General features: G+C 40.4%; 1 protein-coding gene across 8 annotated transcripts; it reads right to left on the bottom strand.

Annotated features, from left to right (window-relative positions):
* Positions 1-1,072: 1,072 nt before the first annotated feature.
* Positions 1,073-26,490, bottom strand: dnm2a (dynamin 2a). 8 transcript variants are annotated; one of them, XM_008329430.3, is made up of 21 exons: positions 26,002-26,490; positions 20,618-20,691; positions 20,258-20,407; positions 19,778-19,981; positions 18,834-18,932; positions 17,894-18,054; positions 17,636-17,778; positions 17,372-17,507; positions 17,195-17,262; positions 16,512-16,650; positions 14,002-14,088; positions 13,307-13,377; positions 11,890-11,941; positions 10,886-10,897; positions 8,259-8,369; positions 6,569-6,678; positions 6,312-6,423; positions 6,018-6,182; positions 4,774-4,997; positions 4,102-4,365; positions 1,073-3,335 (listed from the first exon to the last, which is right to left on the bottom strand). In XM_008329430.3, the coding sequence occupies exons 1-21, from the start codon at positions 26,160-26,162 to the stop codon at positions 3,263-3,265; spliced, it is 2,616 nt and encodes an 871-aa protein (XP_008327652.1). In that variant the 5' UTR covers positions 26,163-26,490; the 3' UTR covers positions 1,073-3,262. The 8 variants fall into 8 exon arrangements, with proteins under 8 accessions (XP_008327652.1, XP_024920590.1, XP_008327654.1 ...); XM_025064822.1 differs by lacking the exon at positions 10,886-10,897 and adding an exon at positions 10,646-10,678; XM_008329432.3 differs by lacking the exon at positions 16,512-16,650 and adding an exon at positions 15,738-15,876.
* Between the last annotated feature and the right edge of the window lie 54 nt (positions 26,491-26,544).

Below are 26,544 nucleotides of genomic sequence, written 5' to 3'. Positions count from 1 at the left end.
ATCATATAACATCAGCTCCTGATTTCAAGGGTGCATTTAAAACCTGGAAGCAGTGTTTGTTCCCAGTCTGGTAAGGAAACCCAGGAATCCCACTTTGTTGCATCATTTAGCTATTCAAATATGTATATTCAAATGCATCTAATACGGCTACTAGATCAGCTGTGTCAAACATACAACCTGCTGGCTACCATGGTTCCATTAAAAGGTCGGATCTGGCTCACAGGATGAATATATAAAGTGAGAATATGTAAAAAGGTGTTTTTGTTTCGCTTTTTACGTAGTCTATAATTTTACGGTGTAGATGAAAACCCTAGAAACTCCTACTTTAGCATTTATAATGGAGGGTAAATTAGGGGGGTTGGAAAAGCATGTTATTTTTCAGCAATTCTTTCAGTTATTTTCAAATACATTTTTTGAGCCATTATGGGTTGTAAGTAATGTTAAATGTGCATTTTTTTTCTTTAGTTGGTTTGGGTTGGAACCACACAAAGAAGAACATTGTTAACGTGCTTCCCCTAAATCCAAACCAAAGATTCCATAGTTCCTTATTCCTCTTCCAGTTTGGAGGTTTACACATCCTCCAGGAATGAGTCTACTCCAGGTGATTCAGTTTCTCATGCAGTCTCTGGTAAAGTCTCTAAATTCAGGACTCAGCTGTAGAATACCGAGGTTTCAGATAATCATTTAAGGTTTATTTTTTGTAATATACTCATACTATATTAATAAAATAGAGGTAATAGTATAGTAACAGTGTTATTGTTAAAGTGCTTTCTAATTTTTTTTTTAACCCCTGCTGTACGCATCTTTCCACTCACAGGTAGTTAACCCTCACAAACTAAATTCGGACTGATTTTTCAAGAGTATAATAAATATAGTATGTAAGCACACAAAATGTCCAGCTGAACTCAACAATAAAAGGAGGAGCTAAAGGAAGGAAAACCCAGGAGGAACACTACTGGTTACTATCTGCTAGGAAGAGGGGGGTGAAGGGTGGATGTAGGGTGGAAGAGAGAGAGAGAGAGAGGATCATCACGCAGGACACAAGGAGACACCAACCACCAGAGCCAGTCCCTTTATAGTACACAACACCTCTTTATTTATTCTCCTTTTTTCCATTAGTTCATATTGTTTATTTAGATCAATTAATTGCTACAGAGGCACTTGACAAGAATTTGCAAAACAACAAGAAAAAAAAAAAGATTTTTTTTTTCCCCCACAGGTTGCTTTTCAACCACTTCCACCAGCACAGACAGGGGTGAAGAAAAGGAGGAAGGAAGGGAGAGAACAACCTGCTATATTACATGGCATTTACAGTCTGATCACGTCAAGGCCAGGCTGCAGTGACAGGTATGAATAATATCTCTGATTAGAATTTCTTTTTTTAATAAATTGTGGTGGGTAGGGGAAGTGAAAGGTCAAAGGTCATCATTCTAAAGAGTGGAATATTCATGATTTTGTTTCGGTACCACTGTCATTGTGAGCCAGACCTTGTAGGAAAAGAATCATGAACACACACTCACACATTCTGTCTGGAGACACCTGTGGATGGAAATTTTTTTTTCTTGTCATTTAGTTTAATTTATTCTTCTTTTTTAGATTTAGTTTAAGTCATTTTGGAGGTTGTTTTAAGTTTCAGTTCTTATTGGTGAAGATAAGGACAAGTCTAGACAGAATCTCAAGACAGGATGTGCTCTGTACACCACAACTCCCAGTTCTGTACTCCCACAACTACTGATCAAACCAAAAAAAAAGAAATAAAAAAGGAAACAACGTAAAAACATCCCGATGAGTCAACGTCACTGGCAGCCTGAGTATTTTCACCTTTTAAACCTCGTAACGTCTCTGAAACATCAGTCCCACTTCCACCACTGTGAAGTGTTAGCCTCTAGTGGCCGAGATCAAAATCATTGTTGAGATAGTAATGGAGCAGTGATCCCTGTAGCTGAATCTCATTTAACAACAGTTAAAATTAGAAAAAAGAAGTATGAAGTGCCTGGGGGAGCATAGAGATACACACAACTGATAAAACTAATCCATCAAAAGAAATGACAAATGCCCAGGTTATAAATAATGAATCAGGAGAAGAGGAATCTCTCGTTTCCCCACATCCAAAGCTAATAATGAAGAGTCAGCGTGAGCGCGTCTTCTGACCACACTTACAGTTGAATTCTGACATGATGGCCTTTGATTATAATATATTTCCACCATTATCTTTGCTATTAAATGTGATACAAGTGCTAACCCTTCCCCCGGCCCACCCAGTATAGATCTATATACAATATTTCATTGACAACTGAGCCCATGAAGAAACGTGAAAGCCCCAATACCATCATTATAAAAATCACAAATCTGTCTTTTTACGACAAACGCAGATACGTTTTTTTATTTCTGATGAGTGACGTCTCAGTATTCGGGAATGAATTAGCACTACCTGAAGGCGTCTTTCTGAGAATAAAGGGATTTAAATTTAAGGCTTCAACCACTTAGTGGAGACAGAAGCTTTCAAGCAGGAGCGAGCAGCCTGTGCTGGGGTTTCTGTGCATAGTGTTATTGGGTATGGACTGCGATCGTCCTTGTGATAAAAAAGAAAAAGCTGTCTGTAAGAAGTGCTTGGGTTTTAACGGTCGACATCTTGTCACCCTGGAGTATGTTACAGAGAGGAAGCTGAAGCTGCTCTGTCAGTTCTCCATGTTGTCACCTTCTTTGTTTTTTTTTGTTTTTTTCTATTTAATTTTTAAAGCTACGTCAAGTTCCCCATGAATAAAATAACACTGGTGAGGAAAGAACTAACCAGTTAGTTTTGTGAAGGACACAGTGATTTCTTATCAGGTATCAGGGTGGGGATTAAGAAGAGTGTAAAAGGACAGCAGAGAGGAAACAACAGCCTTTACATGTTAATTTAATTCCCATGAGCTCCTGTGATGAAGCAGTGAATACAAAAAAAGCTCAGGTTGATATGGACACACTGTTGGTGCCTGTCACCGATTGGCTGGAACTGATTTTATATCATACAATTGTTTTTTTTCCCAGCGATCGGACATCATGAAGTGGTTACGGGGCTTTGTTTGACGTCTTTCATTCTTTTTGATTAACCTCATAAAGACCTTATTAGCAGCTCAAAAACACTGCTCGACTCGGTGTTATCACGAGGGGGCATCAGTCAGCCCCTCACCTCCAGCCCCCACCTAATTGTGTGCTCTACACTCGCACGCACACACCTTTTCACACACAAACACACACAGAGGCGAGATTGGCCACGGGTCTAGTCTAGCAGGGAGGGCTCAGCCGGGCGGATTATGGTGGGTCGGTGGGAAGGAGCCCCGGGGGGTCTTCGGCTGCAGCGGGGAGAGAAGATATGGGACAGGGGTTGAGACCAGTTCACAGAGAGACAGAGGAGAAAACTGCAACAACCCAGCAGTGTGAAAACAGGAGGGCGACTCCAGCTGGGGTCAAAGGTGAGGGGAGACAGAATCCATGATGACCAATACAGATGTTTGACAATGTCTCAATGGAAAGTTTTTACTGCGCTGTTCGTCCACTCAATCACTGCTCTGATGGGTTTGAATTTAAATAGGTTAAAGATCATTTATATGCCCTTCAGCTGTAAGAGGCCTAAAAATGGGCTTCAATCAAGTGACTCTGATGGAGAGTTTCAATTCCAAAGCAACAGTTTTACATTAGTGTTTTGTTAACACCAAGAATATAAAGATCTTCCCAAATCCACAGAGGTAAATAAAACTAAAACAACAGCAACAACTGCCTACAGCACAACATTTCTTGTGTATGTATCAAAACAGAACTACTAGCCTAAAATCTTTTGTTATTATTAGATTATAATTACTTTCATTTTTAAAAACAAGGCTTCCAATAAACTGGTTGAACTTAGTGCCATCTACAGCGACTAGACTCCTGGGAGATACAGTGTTTACTCTCAGCCTGTGGAGGACTAGGATTACAGATTATCTGACGAACCACCTGTGACTTTTGAAAAAAAGTGGATGAGAAGACACACAGTTACCAATGCAGCACAGTCATAAACACGTGACTTAATGAATTAACACACACAATCCTGATGACACCGTTGTGTAGTAAAGCTGTTACCTGGGTACACCTGGAGGGACGCGGGCCGGTCGGGACGGGATCTGAGGAGGAGCACTGAAGGGATCATGGCTGCTGTTGAAGGCATTCATGGGCTGGCCCGGGCGGGAGGGGATGGGTGGAGCACCAAACGCAGGGGAGGGGTTGAGTGGAACTCCGAAGGCAGGGGAAGGGTTCATGGGTGGTCCTGGTGTTGGGCCCCTGACAGCAGGTGGACGGTTGGGCGGCGGGGCTGTGGCAGGAGGTGGCCTGCGCTGAGGTGTGGGGCTGGTGGGGGCGGGATCTGAGGAGGAGCACGGAAGGGATCATGGCTGCTGTTGAAGGCATTCATGGGCTGGCCCGGGCGGGAGGGGATGGGTGGAGCACCAAACGCAGGGGAGGGGTTGAGTGGAACTCCGAAGGCAGGGGAAGGGTTCATGGGTGGTCCTGGTGTTGGGCCCCTGACAGCAGGTGGACGGTTGGGCGGCGGGGCTGTGGCAGGAGGTGGCCTGCGCTGAGGTGTGGGGCTGAGACAGGAAACACCCGAATGTCAGGATAATTTGCTGATAATTACCAAAACTTCCCATAATTCTTAGGTAGAGGTGACACACCGACTACGGTTGGTTTTTAGAGAAATAATAGTGCAAAGTGTTGTGATTGTAATGTGTGTGTAATGTGTGTGTAATGTGAAGTCACCTCGATTCCTGCATCCAGGTGTCATTTACAGGAGGAGGTACTGGCGTTGAGATGGTGTTGGCGCTGATGTCACCAATGATGGTCAGCGCCTCCTTGAGGGCATGATACATGCGCAGCATCTCATCCCTGCGCTGGGCCTGGTCAGCTGACTCCTCCATCAGGCTGTTCTGATCTCCAGAGGAGTAGAGGTAGGCCAGCAGCTCAGAGTGGATGAAATCCTTTGCCTAAATTTAAAATAAAGTTAAAACTATTAATACATAAGAAGTGACAGCTCAGTGTGGGTCGTACTTCTGTTTGGAAATTTGGTTTTGATTAGTGAAGAATAAACACTTTCAGTTACAGAGCCTTTAAGATGGTTTCAATAGTGTTTATTATTGTTATATTTTCATGTCTTAATGAAGGAAATGAAAGTGAACTCCTTGTCATTGTTGCTGACACAGCACATCACTGCACACAACCAAATGTGACCTCTGCTTTTAACCCATCACCAAAGTGAACAGTGAACAGCTTTAAGCGCCCGGGGAGCAGTGTGTGGGAACGGTGCCATGCTCAGAGCACCTCAGTGGTAACTGGGCAGCTGGTGGACTCGAACCTGAAACCTTCCGGACCCAAGGCCACCACTGCCCCACTGAATTAATCAGTTGCTACGTTAAAATAAAGAATGGATTTTTTGTTGTTGTTTTTATCAACATTAATTTTTGCTGAATATAATGACGACCAGTTTATTCCAGTGTTGTTTTTCTATACAAAACATTTTCTCACTTCTTGGAAACACTTTCCTCTGCCTCATGTTAATTATAACCTCTAATCACATCACCTACGTATTTATGATTCAAATTAACGTTAATTATGGAAATACAGATCAATTACTGTTTTATATTTAGCAGTTCGAGTAAAACAAATTTCTCCGTACGGCCGAAAGGGTCCGTGAATGAAGATGTCAGAAGCGACATGAAGGCAGAGCGACAGTCAAAGATAATTTGTGTCTGCCACCATCTGGTGGCATTAACTGGAATTACGTTGAAGCGTTGCAATGCAGGAAAAAACAAATGTGCTTTTGGACCTTATTACAAAATATTCAATTTGCTGTGAGATCAGGTTACCTTGATTACTGTAGGCGAAATATGTATAATAATTATATAATAATTGTGTCGTCTGGGGGAGACCTGTTTGCCAACAGAGGACAGATATCCTGCAAAAGGTTAATAAATGATCTACATTTAACAGGTACATGAAGGACTCACACTATTGATCATGAGATGCATGATGGTCTTGGGAACCAGGTCTCTGATGGACTTGTTAACGATGCTGATGTAGGAATCGACCAGGTTGCGGATGGTTTCCACCTGACGCTCCAGCTGAGGATCCATTGAAAAAGTGTCTGCAGGGGCGGCCTCTTCAGCTTCGGTCTGAGGAAGAAAAAAAAAAGCAGACAGAGGGTGAATATAAAACACAGGAAAATCAAAGTGTGTTTTTATTAACACTGACCAGAACAAGTTGAGTTCCACTGTTTCTCACACAAATCAACACCAACAAACCTGATCCTTTTCTGGATAAACTCCAGCCCTGAGGAAGGATGCCTTCCAGCTGTCCACATCCTCCTGAGAATCACAGGCCAGCTCAATCTGACGAAGATCCTTGTACACGTTCCTGCATCACCAACAGAAGGAAAAAAAAACCAAACAAACAAGCTTATGGGTGTGTAGGCTAATCTCAGAATCAGCAACACAAACACACAGAGTTGATGTCAATCCAGAAAGGTCAAAAAACATCAGGCAACAGCAGAAACCCTGACCTTTGCTCAGTGTTGAAGATTGCAAAGATGTGCTTTGTGGACATAAAGCCTTTCTCCACATCTCGGAGTTTCAGGTTGTCCAAAGGCAACATGTACTTTTTCTCTTTTTCCTAACATCAGACACACAGCAGAAAAGTCATGTTAAAGCATAAAACAGAAAAAGAAAAGACAACAGTTTTATCAGTTTCCATTTTGGCGGCAGTGGAGAGACGGGAGGCCAGACGTTCTAAAATTTCAGTGAGCAGATACAATGAAATCCCTGAGGATTACCACCAACTTGGTGGTGAGATGGAGAAATACCCTGTGTGTGTGTGTGTGTTAGGAGGAGGCGTAAATGGAGAAAAGGAGGAGCAAGAGTAAGTTCTGGGAGTGTGGGGTGCCAGCTTTGGCTGCTGAGCAGAGACATCTGGAATCATTTAGGTCTGCACAGAGAGCTGCTCGGGCCAACAGTTACATCACACACACAGCTTCACACCACCCCCTACCACACACAAACCACACACACACACAGTAATACAAAAATACACTCAAAATCAATACATTAAAAAGTATAGACAAACATTTCCTCAAACAGACTTTAACAACTTTCCAAACAGTAAAAGAAAAAAAAAAAAAAAGTACACATCCTGACTTGTATACACACACACATAAAACCCAGTACGATTTCCTGCAAATTCCAAAGTCAGATCCCGGCTGGAACATTTCAGCCCGCCTGCCACGTCAGTTTGCCTTCACCATCCTCCTCGTTCTCACTCTCTCTCTCTCTCCCTCTTTCTTTCACAGACTTTAACTAAAAGGAGACCGGCATAACATTTCCAGCAGTCATACCGGCAGACTGGGGTTAGTGGGTGTACAACAGTTTGTCTTTTTATCAGTAATTTTACGTATAGGACTGGATATAACTGAGCCCGTGGGAAAAGGACGTCGCGGTGAGTGTTGGATCATTAAGGAAGGAGTGTTTATTGTTAAACTAGTCTTTTGATTAATGTCCTGGTTTATAACATCATCACAGCACAACAAGTAACATTAGATAAATGTATTAAATGTAAATGTTTGTCTCTTACATAGTGTATAAGTTACTAAACTGCTGAATAGACTCACTAAAAGAGAATGTCTTTTACATTTAAAAACTATACAGTCAAGTTTGCCGACTGTGCAAAAAGCAGCATCAGGGGAATGACGTCCGATCATGTTCAGCTTCCTATGAATCATTTTAAAGTGTGTGCTAGTGTGAGTTAGTATTTCTTTATTAATTATTATTTTTCGCATTTTTAAAAAATATATTTAAATCATAGAGGAAATTATTTTGATTCATTCAGTCTTTTTTTAGTGTTTTTCTCATTTACTTCAACAAGCCAACGAGTAATATTTGCTCTCTGTGCCCTCTGTACTGCTGTACCTAGGACAGCCAGACAACAGCTGCAATGACCTCTGGGTCCTTCCTCCCATCTGAGTTTCCCCCCTCTCTCCCCACCCCGCCTGCCCAGTGTTCAGACTACCTGTTCGTCAAGCTATAGCTGAACAGTAGTCTGCACATTGGTTAGGCTGGGCTGGGACCCACACCGACCAGAGCGGAACCAGTTTTTCCCTTGAGATATTTTGTATCTTCATCTCTCAGAAATGTCCAAGTTCTACTGAGTCTGTGTTTAAATGAGTGTCCATGTCCCATTAGAACAGGAGCTGCTCTCACCTCCTCGTCTTTGTACCACGACAGGGACTCAGCAGTCAGGACAAACCAGTACTCCTTGGAGCCTCCCTTCATGATGCTGATGTTGATAGTCAGCCAGCCCTTCCTGATCACCTGTGGAAGGACAACAACGAAGAAAAAAAGGGGGAAAAGATAGTAGGGAGACAGTGGCATCAGGAGAACGGAGGAAAAAACAGCTACATCAACCAGACTAAACGAATGCCCTTCCAAGAAAAGATGTTACAGCCCCCAAAAACCCAGTTTCAGTAAAATGTGTAGTTTGATCATTCACACAAGACTTTATTAAATAAAAATAAAAAAACCAATTAGAGAAAGTCACACACGTAACATTTTAAAAGTTTTCTCAAAAAGTAGCTAAACTCCTGACAGTCTTGTGTATTAAACTTAAGTGCAGAAAGCAATTACTAAAGGCTGGGACTTGGAAACCAATGGTAGGTTTATGGTCTGAGTCAGGAGAAATCTGTTCAAATATCCATCTATTTTTGGAATACATTGCAAATATCATGTTTGTTTTTCAATTTTGCCTCAAATAAAAGTTCAAGTGCATTACCAAATTACAGACTTGAGTGTTTATTTTATTTGAATCGGACGTACCATCTTTTCTGGAAACTGTCTTCGTATAAATGAAACATAAGGCAGTTAAAGCTGTAAAAGCTAATATGGCAACAACTCTAACAAAAATCTCACTTCCTTACCTGCTAGTACACTGTGATTCAAATGTGACATTGAACTAAAACACTGCAGACTTAATGTGTAATTTACTGTGATGTGCACTACAACATTAAGCATGCAGCGTGGATTAAAGGTGATCGGATTCTGCCGATACAGTTGTACAGCACGTGTTGTAAGTAACATTAACGAGTAAGTGGACACACAAAAAAGCAATCAGCTGAAAAAACAAAAGATGTTTTTTCTTCTTCTTTGCTTTACAGAAAAGGAGTATTCAAACCAACTAGCAGGACCAGACTAACAGTGACACGTTCTGTCAGAGGTCGGCGGTGGTATGTTAGTGTTAGCAGAGGAGCTAGAGCTAGCTTTAAAAAACAACATCTGTTAAACAAAAACAGAGTTCAGGAGTTAGTACAGACTGGGGTTAGTGCTTTAACACTGGAGGTAAGTAAAAGACAAGAGAAAATTCTTTATTCTGTGATTGAGAAATAATTCACTATACAACGGAGAAGATCAGATGAAGGGGAAGAAAAGAGCCAAGGAGAATTCATGCAGTGACATAATGCTCAATAGCAAAATAAAAACTGATGGCTGTGGGATGTAGAGGGAGGTTATACACCAGACTGAGTGCCTGGGTTAAATCAATCACTCTAGGAAGTGAAGGGTTAATGTAACATGCCTTCTTTCTTATGGTCTTGTCATTTTTCCCAAATGCATTTCAATGCCATTAAAATAAACCAAAACTTTTTTGTAGTAAAATATGCACTTGTACAAGTAAGGGTGAGTGGAAATGTCAATTTCAAAGCCTGCCTTACGTTTAGTTTAGTTAGTTTATCTTTAACACAAATGTGGGAGAATAAGGACAGAGGATGCAGGAGCTGATGAGGGAACGTTCTAAATCTCCTGAACATTGTAACTTTTTCATAAAAGATTTTGTGTAAAAGGTAATAAAATACTTTTCTGTAAAAGTAACTAATGCTAATGTTAGTCGTGTTAATGATGTGAGATCATGTTAGAGATTAAAGTGGAGACAGTGAAATGATTAGGCGGCGACGTAATTAGATTAGGTTATGATGTAAATGATAATATTAGACAACGATTAAAATAATTCCAAAAGCCACAACCAGTCTGAGTTAATCGACTTTGAGGGCAGACTTACAAAGAGGCAAATAACTTTCTATGTAAAAAGAATTTAGATTGTTACATGCACTTAACTGAAAGAGGAAGAAGAAATTAAGCAGAAAAAAATGAATAAAAAAAAAAAGAAAATACAAAGATTTCTGGGGTTATGTTGGTGTGTTGACAATTCAATCACTACTCTCTTCTCCCGTTATGTTTCTGGTGTAGTGTTAAAGATGATTCTCATTAGGCAAATGTTCGTATCACCATGCTCGAGGCAGCAGCAGAGGTATGAAACCAGACACAAGTCGGAACTGTAGCCAGTGCTGGAAGATTTACATCTCTCACAGGACTTATAAAGTTTAACAGGAAAAAAAGACACATCTCGTTGGGGGAAATAACAGGTTAGTAAAAAATCCAGATGTGTGTAATTAAAGACAATTACTGTCATATTAAAAAAAAAAAAAAACAGGAATTGCAAAATTACAAGATCAAATGTGCCAGATGTTAAAACATGAGTCGATCAGTCCAAATTACTGGTTGCTGATCACCCATCAGTGATATGAGACTGAAGAGTCTACCTTCTCTTCATGGACCTCTGCCAGTCCGCCAAGCTGCAGAAGGGTAAAACAACTCATTATAGTGAAAGGAATTGATTCCTGTAATTGCAGGACTGGGTTGTTTATCCAGGTGTCTCCCGCCGGTGACTTTTCCACCGTAAACATTATAGTCTGACCTTTGCATCATAGCCTCAGTTCCACTGCATGGCCTACCACTGCTGCCCCCTGGCAGGGTGTGGGTTAAAGCTGTGGGGTACTTACCAGAATTTCACCCTGCAGTAATAGGAACGGGGTCGGGGATTAAAGCAAAGGGGAGGGAGGGGCAGTAAAAAAAATGTAGCCAAAGAAATGATAAAAAAAGCAAGCAGGCAAGGATGGAAGGCAGATAAGAAGAGGAGGAGACAAAACAGGGTAACAAGTGGAGGAGGGGAGGCAAAGTAAAGTTTGGATAAAATGAGGGTAAAATGGCAAGAACATGATTGGAAAAGGAGGAGAAACAGGAAAACCATGAGCCAATCGGAGAGAGACAAGTGATATGAAAGAGTGAGAGAGGGGGAAAGAGGAGAAAGAGAGGTATAGAGAGAGGAGAGAGTGGAGGGAGAGTGGAGAAAGAGCAAGAGAAGTACATGCAATTAGAATTATTTCAATTATACCACAATTTGGTTATGTCATATTTGTTGTTCAGAGGGTGCAAGAGCCATGCACGTTTTATATTACAAAACAAATGGTGCTTGTGGGTTAATGGAAATGCAACAAAAACAATTATCATCACATTGTGATTAATTGTTGCTGTGCTAAAGAACAACATGCCTCAGTCACGTGCAAACAGCAATTATTATTAGCTGTTGAAACAATCATTTGTTTCGAGGAAAAAAAGCAGAAGCAGGGTCTTCTTAAGGTAACTCTTGGTGTCTTTCTCCTCACTGACTGCAGTGCTTGAAGCTGTAACATTACGGTGCTTCGGACATCTAAAAAGGCTAACTAAACATCTTTTGAGTTCTTCAAAATTTCAGCATCGACAAAACAGAAGGAACATTGTCTAAAGAAAAAAAAAAAACGACTGGTTACAGTCAGTGGTTAAAATAATGAGCAGGGGAGGATCATTAACAGGTGGGTCAGGGCTGATTATCAGAGCTGTGCTAAATCACTGCTGGAGCCAGTTATTTTCACACAGTTGATTAATAGGCTGCTAATGGGCGGCATCAGTCAAGGGAGATTAAATCTGGGGAATGGTGAAAAGGCCAGGGTAGAGTGATAGAAGGTACCTGGTTGGGTATAGCCCTCTTCTTGTTGGCGGCTGTGTTCCTCTGCTGGGCGCTGTAATTAAAAAGAGATGATGAAGAAAGACAAGAAACGTGGGTGACACTGAAGCAAACACAACCTTTAATAAAATATTCACACTCAGGGTTTAAGGTCTGCAGGTCTTTTAGGTAAATGGAAAATCCAAAGGCTTTTGAACTACTACACACATACAATCGGGTGAGAGTGGACTGTGGAGGATTTGGGACAGTATGGAGGGTTAGGGTGTTTCTCAGAATTGTCAAACAGTACACACAACCCTACAACCTTTCTGTCAGCCCACCTGTTGTTGCCGTACCCTGGGGCGCTACCATCATCCAGCCTTCTGTAGTCAATACTGAAAGTAACGTCATGAGAACCGTTAAACAGCCCTGACTGAAGTCATCCATGTGCCATGCTGAGGCTCAGCATCGAACTTCACATGCGCACAAGCAGAAGGGGACGTTTGATTTTGTTTGTTTTTTTCATTTGTTTGTTTTTTATGAATACAGCCAATGACATGGCATGCAGAGGAAGTTGCATTTGCTTTTCAAAATAAAATGAAAGCAAAGAAATCCACCCAGGGATTTTAGTCTACAAACTACAGCGACAAAAAAGGCGAGTCTGTGCAGTGCCTCAGTGTGTTCCGTCACTGAGCGGATTTCAGTTACTGTACATAGTAAACCATTAGCATTGCTACGTCTGTTGGTATAGTAAACAGTCTACATTCTTGGTAGTGAAAAATCAAACAGGTTGTGGCAAACAGTGAAGTCCATAACTCTGACAATCAAACATGCCTGATAAGAGTAGGTTTGGAGGGTGAGATGTAGTACAACATGCAGGGGGTGTGGAAAATTGCACCCTTAAAGACTCTTAAATGCTCTCATGTAGCTGAATCACTTATTACAGGGTTGATTGTTGATATATTGTACTTTGAACCTACTTCCAGAAAAGTTGGCAAACTTTCTTTGAATGCAAAAAAGATGAAAATCTGTAACAAATCTGAGATGCATTCATGCAGATTAAACAAACTTCATAAATCTTAATAAAAGCACAGGTTGAATGTGAAACTGTTGTATGAATGCAATGGCTACTGCTGAAGAACACCACAGATTATTGGATTTGAGTGCATTTTTGAAATGAACCAACATTTCTGGAAGTTGTTTTGAACCAACTGATCCACTTGCGCCATCATAACTGATTGCATGACTGACTGCATGTACAAAATTTTACCAATTTTTTTTTTTTTTATGAAAATCTGCAAAATCGTTTTTCCAGTCAACGGACCACAGGTGATTGTAGTTATTAATGAGGGATCATTGTTACTGCACTGAAACTCATGTCCCTGGCAACGAGCTGTAAGTTTGTCAAGTAAAGGAGGGTGCAGGGTGGAAGCGTACATACTTGGCAAAGCCAATGAAGTCTTCATGGTTGGTGTTGATGTAGGACAGCTCAATGTCAATCAGCAGCAGAACCTTAATTAGAGGCAGAACATCACAATTAGGATAGAAAGGTCTTCATTAAAACATCACATCGATGCAGTCACACTTCTGATATTTCACACTTAAGCGGAAAAAAAAGGAGCCGTGACAGAAATTAGGGCTGAAGTCACACCTCGACAGAAACATGTCACTTTTTGTGAAGCCTGATCCTATCAATTCTGCAAAGTGCAGAAGTGGTAAAGGTGCAAAATATGATCTTTGAAGTTTCATTTTATACACGCTTCGTGGTTTTCTGTTTGACAGAGTTGCTGCTGAAGCCTTACCAGAATAAACACATTTAAACATTTGGTGGATAAGAACGAGAAACAAACGTTGGTTATACAGCGTTGATTTAAAAGGCATCTGGTAATGAGACTAGAAAATTCTTCATCGAAGGTTTTTTTTCCAAGTAATTCATGACAGTGGTGTAGTGGCATCAGGGCTAGTTCAAATCCAGCCTGAACAAGAACCTTAGTTTAACACACGAATAAGAAGTGTTGGCAAAAAAACAATTGCTCGTATAAATCAGACGTTGATTGTATCAACATAATATCGGAGGAAAGTAATAATTAAAGTAAAGTCGGTTCACTTTATAAATGAAAACCTCATTCAACTCACCTGGTCCTTGGTCTTCCCTTCTCTTTCTCTGACATGGGTGGTAACAATCCTCTCAGTCTCCTCCCTTAGTCTCGGGTAAGAATTGAGCTGAAAAGCAACACAGCAGAGAACTACAGCGCTGAACACAGACACATGCGGACACACGTACATGTGAGCTTGAGCTTTGTGAGACTTACCAATAAAGTATCAGAGAGAAACAGGTATGAGAAGTAAGAATAAGTAAAGAACAAAGAAAAAGGAAAGAGATTGTCAAGTGACATTTTCAATGTCACACAGAACTACAGCCCAACACACAAACACACACAGACACACTTCAGTGTAGAGCTTATACACCATCAACCAGGGATGACTTGATGGAGTGAATTATTGACACAATCGAATACAGTTTAGTATGCAGGAATTTTGTTAACATAACAGAAATTGTGGTTTTACTTTTGTCTTCCTGAAAGCTATTCCATAATAGGCTTTGAGAAATATGTTATTTTTATCTGCAACGACACTGTCCTCTGCCTGCATTTTCACTTCTGTAATATTTTATATATTTTCAGTTTTCCAAATAGGATACCTCATAGGATGTACTAGTACTGAATGAAGGATGCTACCAGACCACCAAACGCAAAGAAAAAGAAGCAACAAAAAAAAAACTAACAAAATTTTATGATACGACTTAGATGTAGTTGTTAAGCTTTTTCCTACTTAGATGTATGAGTAACAATGTTTTATGGTGGCATATTATATTTGATCTTCCTATTTCAATTATTATACATAGTTCTGTGTCCATGGTAGTGGCACAGTGTTATTATTTCTGCCTCCAAGTTAAATACTACCTGCCGTCTCTATGGGGAAGTTTGCATCAGGAGGAGAACTCACTGTAAAACATAGGCCAAATTATTATATAAACTACATCTCTGGCTAATGAGGAATCCAGTAGAAGTAAAAAAAGTAAAAGTAAAAAGGTGTCCAATGCATTCATATCATGTTCATGGCACTCCCTGTTGGTGAGGAATATGAGGCACATGGTTTGTGTGTCCTAACATTAACCCAAAATTCCTGCACACGTGAAAAGAAAAGAAAAATTTGTACACATAGATAGGTAGCACTTTATTAATCCCTTGGGTGTTTCCTTTGGGAAATATTTTTAGCAGTCATCTCCAGTTGACCTAAGTCTTAATAGAATTTCAAATTAGTAAAGAAAGCATGAAAAGTGAAAAAACATGAAAAGAGACAGAAGGGAAGCTCAGGGATGAAGGAAAGGACGGCTGCAAACCCGGTGTATTTTCAGTCCTTTCAAAGGGAGCCGTTCTTCTCTCTGTCCACTAGAGGGCAGTGAGACCAAGTTGCTATGGAAACAGCCGATTTGGGCAGCCTGGCTACACACTACATTGATATTAGTTATTTTTCTGCAGATGGCATTGTGCCTGGCTGCAAAATATGGCAGTGAAGCCAAACTCTGACCAAACAGAGACCAGGATGGAGGATCAGAGGGAGGAACCAGCAATGGCGTGATCAAACTCAATGCAGAAGGTGACTGGTGCGGTTTTAAGCTTTGCTTAAAACTTGATCATATTTATGGAGTTCTTTCAGGGGAAAGGGGAATAGGGCAATGTAGACATTTGAATCAGTGGGTATGAATCACGATGACTACTGGACTGGAATGACAGAGTAACGTAATAACAGAGAATATATAATCCATCTCCTGCTCATGCTTTCATCCCAGAAGGTTTATTCCTCGTTACCTTCATGGCACACTTCATGACGAGTGCGGTGAGTTCGCACACCACAAGGTCCACACATTTGAGGCTTGGCTCTTTAAGTTTGAGGATCTGCTTTTTGACTATTGCCTCAAAAGCCAGGTCGGGGGTGAAGAGCCCCGTTCTGAAGGACCAGAGTGTGATTGGTAGACAGAACAGAGGACAGGTAGACATTAAGGAGGAAAAAAGACAGATGGGAAAGGAAAAAAGAGGAGGAAAAGGAAAAAAATAGGAGAAAAGGGAAGTCTTTGTTCAGTTAGGCATTTCTACTCGTCGACAGACAAAGCAAGCTAAGTAAAATGACAAGTTGCAGGTTTTTCACATCCTCATTTTCCAACTTGCCAGTTCCTCTAAAACTAGGGCAGTGTAGTAGAGTATGACATCAGTGGCAATGGAGCCAAATAAAAACAGCTTGTCTCCCTCCCTCCCCTTCATATTCTCGGCTTTTGGGTTCTGAGCAGTGAGACCTGCAGCTTGTCCAGGAGAGACCAGAGATGCTCAGACAGGTCAAGTCTTTAAAACATCTCATATCTACAGTATGACCACACGTCAACCGCCACAACACTCCACAACACGACAGCACTGCCTTCACACAGGGCAGATGGGGGTGAGGGAGGACTGAGGGCCAACTGCACAGAGTTCTGTTCTTAAAAATAAACTACCCGCAAACGTCCTCTGTCAGCACGCCCTCTGCCACACCTTCGACTGCCCTTGCCCTGTGTCTCGGCTGGGTCGGGAGATGCTGTACACCTGCAGTACCTTGTTGGTGCCCTGCCTGACTGTGTTGATCAGCTCTTGAATGACCAGATCGATACATTTGAGACAAGGTGTTTTCAGTTTAACGATCTGCTTTTTGACGATGGCCTCGAACGCCAGGTCTGGAGTGAACAGCCCCGTTCTGAGGATTTACAAAGAAGACAAAGGCAAAGCGACAGACAGATGGCACAGTTAACAGATGTAGGCAAAAAAAAAAAAACATGAATAGATGGATAATTAGGAATATAAAAAGATAAGATAGGGAGACAGGTGAAAATTACAACTGTGGACAAAGGAAAATAAATAAAAATGGCAAATAACACTGGGTTGAAGACAAAACACCACAGATGACTAGGTATAAAAGTATATATACACACATCACAGTAAAAATACAGAGGCCAAAGACAAGTGCAATGCAAAACGTCAAAATAACAAAATACTTCAGCAGACAAAAACAGGAGGGTTAACATTGCTGTAAGGGGAAAAATGTTAGAGCACTGAGGGAAAGTAGGACGAAGATAACTGTATTCAGCAGTAAATTGTGTGTAAAGCCAGAGACTGATTAAAGTAGATCAATTATAGACTTAAAAAGGAGAGAACAGAAAAAACACTTCAAGGAAGATATTTCTTAAAAATCAGAGCACAAGAAATAAGAAATAAATGGGTATAAATGTTTTTCCACTTGCCTGACACCATGGACGTTCTTGATGGCGTGACTGATCTCTCGCCTTAACTCCTTCTCATCGAACACAATCTTAGAGGACAGGGAGTGTAACGGTTAGCAGAAGAATTGTAAATATAGCAGCAAAAAGATTTTTATACTCATATTTTCTCACAATGTTTCACCCCCCTGAGACCCTCACCTTGACAAGTTCGAATGGGAAGCGTTCATGGAAAATGCGATTGATCTTTGCACCACCTGATAGCTCGTTGGTGTCCACCTGGTCCCCGGAGCCTTCAATGCATTTCTCAAAGTCCACACCAAACTGCTGCACCATCCTGATAACATGAGGAGACACACAAAGATGAGGCCAGTTTAAAAAAAAAATTCAACTACAAGTATCCAGTACTGTGTGCAACCTCACCAAGAACTGTTTTGATTTAATGTATCGTAGGTGGAAACTCACTGTAGTAAGGCCTTTGTCTTGCGAGTGGGGTCATCAGGACGGAAGTTTTTGTATTCCTCCACTTCCTTCTCCAGGGACAGGAGCTGACTCTGCAGCTTACTACGCAAACCAGGAAGTGTATCTCTGATGTGATTAGTCAGTTGCTACACAGACGAGGGGAAGCATTCAAGAGAATGGATGACAGTTAGAGACATATATTACATTTATTAAGAAAATGCTTTCATTTTTCTTGAAGTAGCCAGATATGAGTTTTCAAACCTGGTTGAGCGTCTTCTGTAGGTGTGGTGTTCCCATACGCTCTGCTATGTGTCTGTAGGAAGGGTGGGACAAGAAGAACTTCCTCTCTGCAGCCAGTGCAGCACGAATGTCCTTCTTCCCATCAATGTCTTTCTGGCTGCGGTTAACCACACCAATATAACCTGTGCACAACAAACAAAAACAAACAAAGGGGTTGCACAAGAATTAGAATACTACAGATGAGACCAAACTAAAATACACTACTGTAGACAAGAATAGATCATATCAGACTAGATTAGAACAGAATGGACTAGAAAAGAACAGGACTTTTTGCATGCCAGTCAAGGCAGAAGAATTTGGTAATGATAACAATAAATAAAGCCAAGTTCTTCTTGATTGCTATCTGAGCTGACAGCACTAACAGAAGCACTTTATCACACTTGTACCTAAAACTAGTGTCTTCAGTACAACCCTCTCATCTGTAGAGCAAGTCAGTTCAACAATACTTAAGGCCTTAGTGCACAGTTGATGAAATACTGTACCAACAGGAAACTGCAGTTTGTAAAAAAACAAAACCACAGTACATTCTTCAAAATATAAACTCATGAGTCATTTCTTCTGACAAATAACTGGTTGCACAATACTTTTAGTGTAAATGATGATCACAGACATCTTTGAACTTCAAAAATACTTTTTAAAAACAAATGACTAAATATTACTTTTAAATAAAAAATTATGTAAATTTCACAGAACAGCCCTTGCAAGGTAACAAGACGCATGCGAAGTGTTGGCTGAGAGAAAAAACAAAAACGTCTGTGTGCCAACATGCCCTTAGTCAACACTATTAATTGCATTTAGATAATTACGTAGCTACCAGGACTTTTTTTGTGTCACACCTCCTCTCCTTCATGGAGTTACAAGTGTATTTATGTGTGTGTGTGCGCGCATCTCTAATTCACACCTCGTCGCAATGGCAGCAGTTTATTTTCAAGGATATCTTTTGCATCTGTCCCTTCATCCATCAGGTCCAGTTTTGTTATAACACCAATAGTACGCATACCTGCAAAAAAAAACAACGTTGTGTGACTTCAGAAACCTCTCAGTATCTTGGTTTTCTGTTATGGTACATATACAGTACATAGAATGGTGATAGAAAAATACAGCTTTGGCATAAACAGTAAGAAAACAGAATAAATATATATAAAATAAAATCAGAAGTACTGTTTGATAATAGGATGCAATGTTTCTGATTTAGTGGTGAGAACTAAAACAAAAATGTGTTTTGTCTTACTGTTTATTTATATGCACAGCTATAGGTGACCTTTGACCAGACTTGTCAGAATAGACTACTGCTTTTGTCACTGTATACAAGCAGGAGGTGGGAGTTGATTCACTGACCCAAATACAAGAATCAGTCAATATAGCTGGTGTTAGGGCTGCTGGATTGTGAAAACAAAAACATAATCACAACTCATTTGTTAACATTGAAATCACGCTTATTTGGTAGGACTTCTTATCGACCCTGCGAAGACGCTGTATTTATTGCACAAAAACAGCATGTTTTTGCTTTACACCTGTTCAACTTTTCCATTAAATACCAAAAGTATACAAGGGAATAAAATCTGCAAAATACATTTATCCAGAATATCTTAAAAAACAAATTATGAAAAAAAAACCCCACAAAGATGTATTTAAAATTCAGTGATTGAGTCCTATAACATGAAAGCCTAACACTTTAAAGCATTATCCGGCATATAAATTGTAATTTTCATCTGACTGTCACGTTAACGTGTTTTAAAAGTTAAATTTAGTCAGACAAACACAATAAAACCGGTCTCCTTCAGATGACGTAATGTACTAACCTTGTCTGAGGTAAGATCACTGACCTATCAGAACACTACCTACCCTGTGGGTCAACCTCCTTGGCGATCTTCAGAGCATCCGAGTTGGCCAGGTCAGTGTTGGCCGGGGTGACTGCCAAGATCAAACAACTCTCCTTGGTAATGAACTGCAGCAACATATCTCTGATCTGGTGCTCAATATCCACGGGCTGGTCACCAACAGCAACCTTGGTCATTCCAGGAAGGTCAATGAGGGTCAGGTTCAACACTTAACCACATATGAAAAGAATAAAATAAAATTAGAAATAAAAAAAAAATTCTACCAGTCAAACAAACTCATCAGTCAACAAGATGTTTTAATAATCTATTATTTGTAATTTGTTACTTTGTAGCCCATATTCGGAACTACTTTCATTGCGGCAATGCTTTATTTTTAGATGTTTCATTTTTTTTAAATGCTATGGGGGCATGAAACTAAATAAATAGTTATTATCATCAAATTAAGTGGTAATTATCTTTGTATTTATAAACAGCCCTACATTACCATGTGGAGAGTAGACCCTGAGGTTGATGGGAACGGGAGAGATGCCTTTGTTGGAGCCTGTTATCCTGTCGGTCTCTGCCTCAATTTCTGCTCGCACTTCGTCAAAATCCACAAATTTCTTCCCTTTGCAGTGCAGGAATTCAGCATATTCTGTACAAACATTGACATGGGGACACAAGAAAACAAAAGTACAAAGTAGAGTGAGAGAAAATAATACAAGAGACAATATAAAATTAAAGAGATGAAGGCAGCAAACAACAGACAAGGTGCCTAGCTGAAGGCTGCATGAGAGAGGCCACGTAAAGGGCAGTGATGTAAGAGAGGCAGGGATATGGAGGTGCACAAGACAGACGCACTCACCTGCTACATTGTTGACCAGCTGCAAAATAAGAGGTCTGCGGGTTACAATGCCTGATCCACGTGGAAGGAAATCCCTGAATGAGAATAACAAGGGAAATAAACATCAAAATTGTCAGCAAAAAGAGGCTAAGAGGGATTGAAGGGAAAAGCAAACTGCATAGTGAAATGACATATATTTATAAATATATAATATAAAAAGGTCATACCAAACAGATGAAGTTCCTGAGACAGTCAGTTATTCATTACACCTAATGTCCATCTCTTTTAGCTTGCCCTCTTGTAAATTAATGGTCAGAGGAGAATTTCACACCTCCAACACACCTCACAACAAATCAAATGTGACAAAGTAATTTGGCCCCATCAGTGGAGATTCAGAGATCAATTCATACACCGTTCTCGGGGCGTAATGGAACAAATCAAGGAAATATAAACCATGGTTTTTACATTTATCACAATCTGTAGTTCAGACAGGGGATTTATTTAGTTATATTTATTTTTAAAAATTTTAAATATAAAAAAGTAAAACATGCTTAGAAATTAATCTTGTGGACTGTAATTTAATTGGCAACAAGTTTTGTTGACTCACATCTAAGTCACATCCCAATCCAAAGAGGCTAATGACTTGAGCGGATCTTAGCCTTATTGAATGCAGGCTGTAAAGTTACAAGAAATACAACCCTTGTAGCATTCAGCCACCACACATACAAACATTTTCAGCAGCATTGTTCATTCATACTTCTTGTGTGCACAAGATATCAGAGGAATAGGGGGGACAATGGGAATTTCCTCCTGACTGTCTTGTGAGTTGCTTGTACAGTGACTTGCTACCTGGGGAATTTTTCACCACATGCTCAAAGTTGCTTAGTCAGCTCCCTCAGCTGAGGCTCCTCCGCCCACTCTTCCAAAACAACCCTACTGGTTCAAAAAGCAGCTCTGCTGCCACATCTGGTGCTAATCACCAGCTCCAGTCAAGGAACAATATGAGCAGGGCTGAGCATGTCACCAGACCACATTCTGCCAGAACTGACAGGCCTGTGGAGACGACAGCACAGCCCAGCCTGGCTGATGACATCACAATGGAAGCAATATGTCTGCTACAGTGCAGGGGAGAAAAAAAAAAGAAAAAAGCTCCCTGTGTGTGTGCTGAAACAGCTAGGAACATTCTAGATGTTACTTGCATCAGCAAAAATGTACAGGTCAGTAGTAAGCAGGTAGTGCTGTCATGCATATAATGTGGAGCATGTACAGGGTTATTTTTCAACAGTAGTGAAATCCTTGCGGCCATAGAAGAGAGGTGAAGACTGATGGTATAGAACTGTGAATAACTTATCTTAAAAACATGTTTACTTTTCAATGGTGAGAAACTAATATTCTACTCTAGTATTGATTACAGTGCCCGCAAGAGTCATGAAACAAAAGCTGTAAAAATCTTTGCTGACTGATTTCAATGAATTGCCATGGCATACTGAAAAGAAGCAAGAGGCCAGGATTTCATTATTGATGCGCTGTAAATGATAGACGAGGCTGAGCAGATTGTGTATCATTTCATGCATTATGGATGGCTAGGCAAAGAGCATCAGTCTGTGTGAGGAACCCTCCATCTAACACAGGAGAAAGCAAATGCAAGAGAAAGAGAGAGAGGGGGGGGGAGGGGGATCAGAGAAGGGAGTGGACAGGCGAGCCAACTCCCCTCCCCCTGCCTGCCTGCCTGCCTGCCCGCCTCCACGGACTCTGCCTATTGCAAAAGATGGCAGAGCAGCACTGAGGATTCGTAGCCCAAAGCTCATCCTCCATTCCCTGCATGATCTATAGAAGTCTGACAGCTCAAACATGGAGACTATTGTGTGAAACTATGAGTCTGTGTGTCCTCCACTGGAGGGTGGATTAGGAAAAACAGTGTTTGTGGTTTAGTGCAACTTAGCCTGTGGCTCTATGGTGCAACAAGGAACATATAATTGTGGCTCACCACATGATCCCAGCACCAACGTCTGCCATGCCTGATACTAACCAGACATCAAAATGCAGCAGAGCCTCTTGAAACAAGTCCTCGAACCAGTAGCTAAACGGATGTAGCCCTATTCTGTTTCCCACCAGGACGTAAAATACGATGCACGCAATACAAAATAGAGACATAATTTTTAAAAACCTTTAGCACAGAATTAGACTGTTACAAAATAACTTCACAGTAAAAGCTTTGTAAGATTTTGAGAATGAGTTACTTTCCATCAGATCAGATTTATCACAAATATGAACTTGTTCGTACTTCTTTACAACTCTTTTTTGTAACACTACTCTACTGTGAAACACTTGATCTGATAACTACCTCCACCCTGAACAGCTTGCCGAGAGAGATAAGATGTTTCTCCCCAGGGATCTTGCCATCCCAATATGATACAGCTAACATGAAGAAGCAAAATAGCTAGTTTAGTATTTGTATTCTGTGTCCTTTTAGTGTGTCACCTGTTGTGGCAATATGCAAAGTGATATATTGTCACTCCAGAATTTGTTGTGATTGTCGCCACTAAGACATATTCAATGGTCATATGTTTGAGGTCTGTGTAAATTTGATGTTTTATGAAAATATCAGCGCCTTTACTAAGTAGTAAGTTAAAAAAAATAACTCACAATAACACAAGACTTGTTTAATGAGTCCCGTTTAATGAGTCTCATTAAACAGAGTGATTTGATTAGCTTCAGTCCAGTAAATTATGCAGACATGCCAGTTACCGTGTTCGGGTCTGCTCCTGTAACAAACCTTGGAAGGAGTGCAGCTCAAGTCAACCCAATAGATCTCAACACAGTCAAACCCACTGGACAAGACCACAAATAAAGTCCTAACATGTCAAAAAGAAAAGGGACAAATCAACTATGATCGATTGTTTTCACCCTTTTGGAATGGAGAAATTAAACTCTCTGTGGTGAGCAGAAGCAGACATGCAGATTATGAAAGTGAAACAATTTAAGTGAGTAAACCAACCAGTCACTTTGCATTTGTCCCATAATGACATCAGTATAGAGCTCAGAGTGGTGACAGACAAGGACCACTTATGCTCTGTGGATGACAAATGTTTGAATGTCTCTTCACAGTACAAAGTTACTTTGTTTCTATTGTCTATGTTGGTAAAAGGAGACATTATTTTCACGTCTAGGGAAAAAAAACCCATAAAGCTGAAGTTGTCTCTTAAAACACTACATAATACATGAAGACAAGTCAGTCCACTGGGGACATTTACTTTAGAGCCACCATTACTGATGTTTCTCATGGTTAAGTATGTTGTCATACCTTGGACACGCAAATGAATAATCCTGAAGGATGAGACGTTCATAGTTTGGTGTAACGTATAACACTGTTTGCTTATCGACCGCACCTGAGCATGAACTAAACTTAGATCAACAATGAGTCACCTCCATTAGAATGCTCCTGTGTCTATAACAGTGTTTGGTGACTCTCGAGCCCTTAAGGTTATCTGACTTTACAGCATTTTACAGTGTTGGCTGACAACAAAACCTACAGAGCAACCGTAGGGAGGAGTCTCTTTTTACAGTGTTGTAAAAATTAAAACTGTAAAAACTTAAGTGTGTTTCATATTTGACTCACCATACTAAAGTGCATATATATAACTTTATTAAATGGATGTAGACAAGCCTGCTATTAGGCAGTATGTGGAAGATCAGTTCAAGTAGTAAATATGTGTTAAGTACACTGTCAGTGCAAAGTCCTACTCATTTACATTAATGTGCAATGAGTCAAACTCATGTGTTTGTGTGCAATCACTCGTGAGAGCTGATCCAACATGCTCTAACTTGTGTGTTTACAATGAAAAAGGCTGTGTGTATGCCTTTACTCTACCAAATTACACTTCTTTTCCTCTGTCTGGCCTGTATATGATTGTTCGACCTTGTGTGGGTTGGGTTACACACTGAGTGTCTCTGAATGGGCCGGAATCCTGCTCAACAAGCTCCTTCAGAGTCAGCCTGTTGTTTCCTTATCTCCGGGCTGATCTTATTGACTGCTGATGTGGGAGAAAACAACAGGACCAGCCTGTCAAGGAGCAGCACTGTAACTCTACTTCCCACATGCAAAACAGAACATGGTAAAGGAAGTTGCATCTTCTAAGTGTGTGAACTGCCAATTGAAAGCATGCAAAGACCTAAAAATGGAATATGAAAGAATTCAGGCATAAAATTAAAAAATTAGCAGTCAACAGAAGACTGTATTTGAACAGTGTCCACCAGTATTATTTTTTGCCAAACTTATAAAAGCATTTGTATGAGGCAGAATATGACAATAACACTTGGGAAAGGCATGTAAAAAAACATGTATAGTTTAAAAAAAATCGAATTATTGTTTCACTTTTGTTTTTGTTGTTAGATTAAGAGTCCACTTATTTCACGTCTTCTCTGCCTGTCCAACAAATGCTTTCAAGCACTGTTTCGAAACATGAGAAATTTACAGTACACTAATGTCAAAATCTGATCAGTGGTACTTCATTCAACAATATATTTTTATTTCCAATTGGTACTGCAACTGTCAAGAAAGAGAGACATGATTGTATCGTTTATGTCACAACCTAATTTTTTCACCACTGTATTTTTCATTCATTCTTCACATGATACCCTGATACCAGGGTACCACGTTTTAAAATTCTGAAGGTGAATGCAGAACACATCTTTTGAGTGACAATGTCTCTTATCACACTCAACTAATAGTCTGACAATCTGGTTTTAACACATTTAACACACTCAACTAATAGTCTGACAATCTGGAGAACAATAACATCATTCTAACAATTTTTGTGGAGATATAAAACAGAATTATTGCATGATATTATATTTTGTTTATCTAGGGCCAGGTCAAACTTAAACTCTCAAAGACAGCTTTGGGCCAAATAATATTGAACGATGATGGGTGTGGCTTAATAGTGAAGTGTAAAAGTTAATTTTTGTTTTTTAGAAAATGATTCACTTAATATAAGTGCCACAATCAGCACTTTATGGCGGTAGCAACATGTGACATATGAGGTAATGGCAGCAGACTGAACTGAGGAAGGAGGAATAAGGAAATGTATTTTTGCTTCCACACTTTGCATGTAAAAAAACAGCTCCTAAAAGTAGAACAACTTACAAATAACAACAAGAAAATCCATCTGACAACGTTTTGTTTCAGACATGTTATATTGTCAATTTGTCTGAGGCAGAATATAGGCAATTTTGTCCTTCCCTGACGTCAGTTACTGGTAATTAAATAACAATAGCTCAATGTCACAGGACACCGACACGCCTATCACACCTGTTGGCCATTGGTTAGCAGACATTTCAGATGACAATACGACAAAAAAAGCATGTTTGTGAGCAAATCCTTGCCCTTTCACTTGCGTTTTTACCTGCCAACAAAATTTTCCAGCACGGAGCTTTTCCCGGCGCTCTGTCCACCAACCACAGCAATTTGAGGAAGGTCTAAGTTGCAACTCTGGCCAATGGAGCTGAAAGCGTCTTGAAGCTTATTGATGAGGGGAATCAGGTCTTCCATGCCCCGGTTCCCCATGGCTTCGTCAGCTCTGTGGGACCCCTAAACACTACGCAGAACCGAGTCTATGACTAACCGCTGCTAACTAGCTGTGTAGCTTTAGCTTAGCAACAAGCTGTTCTCGGGTTTCTTCGAGTTCCGCGCTTCCGACAGCTCCGGGTTTCACTTCCTCTAAAATACAAGAGCGGTAAACATCAACACAGTTCACGCTGGTATCATTCCGCGCTCTTTTAAGTACGTTCACTTAACACCCAGCCAGTCGAGGCAGACGTAAAACTCGCAAAACAAAACTTCCTTTACACAGACACCATCCGGTTACGAAGACTACATCCGATCGAAACCGGTGGTAAACACCGCCTCCCTTTCAGGAAGCAGGTTTCTTATTAGCTCATCGCATTGT

The sequence above is a fragment of the Cynoglossus semilaevis genome, chromosome 17, assembly GCF_000523025.1.
Source record: "Cynoglossus semilaevis isolate Cse_v1.0 chromosome 17, Cse_v1.0, whole genome shotgun sequence".
NCBI classification, from domain to species: domain Eukaryota; kingdom Metazoa; phylum Chordata; class Actinopteri; order Pleuronectiformes; family Cynoglossidae; genus Cynoglossus; species Cynoglossus semilaevis.
The sequence above is the reverse complement of the archived record's forward strand: the minus strand, read 5'-3'. Positions and strand labels throughout refer to the sequence as shown.

Coding starts and splice junctions, on each gene's coding strand:
- dnm2a (XM_025064822.1), bottom strand. CDS start 26,162: ATGGGGAACCGGGGCATGGAAGACCTGATTCCCCTCATCAATAAGCTT. Junction 18,055..18,833: donor ACTGCTGCCATTGCGACGAG/GTGTGAATTAGA, acceptor TGTTGTGCACAG/GTTATATTGGTGTGGTTAAC. Junction 17,508..17,635: donor AAGACAAAGGCCTTACTACA/GTGAGTTTCCAC, acceptor TCATGTTATCAG/GATGGTGCAGCAGTTTGGTG.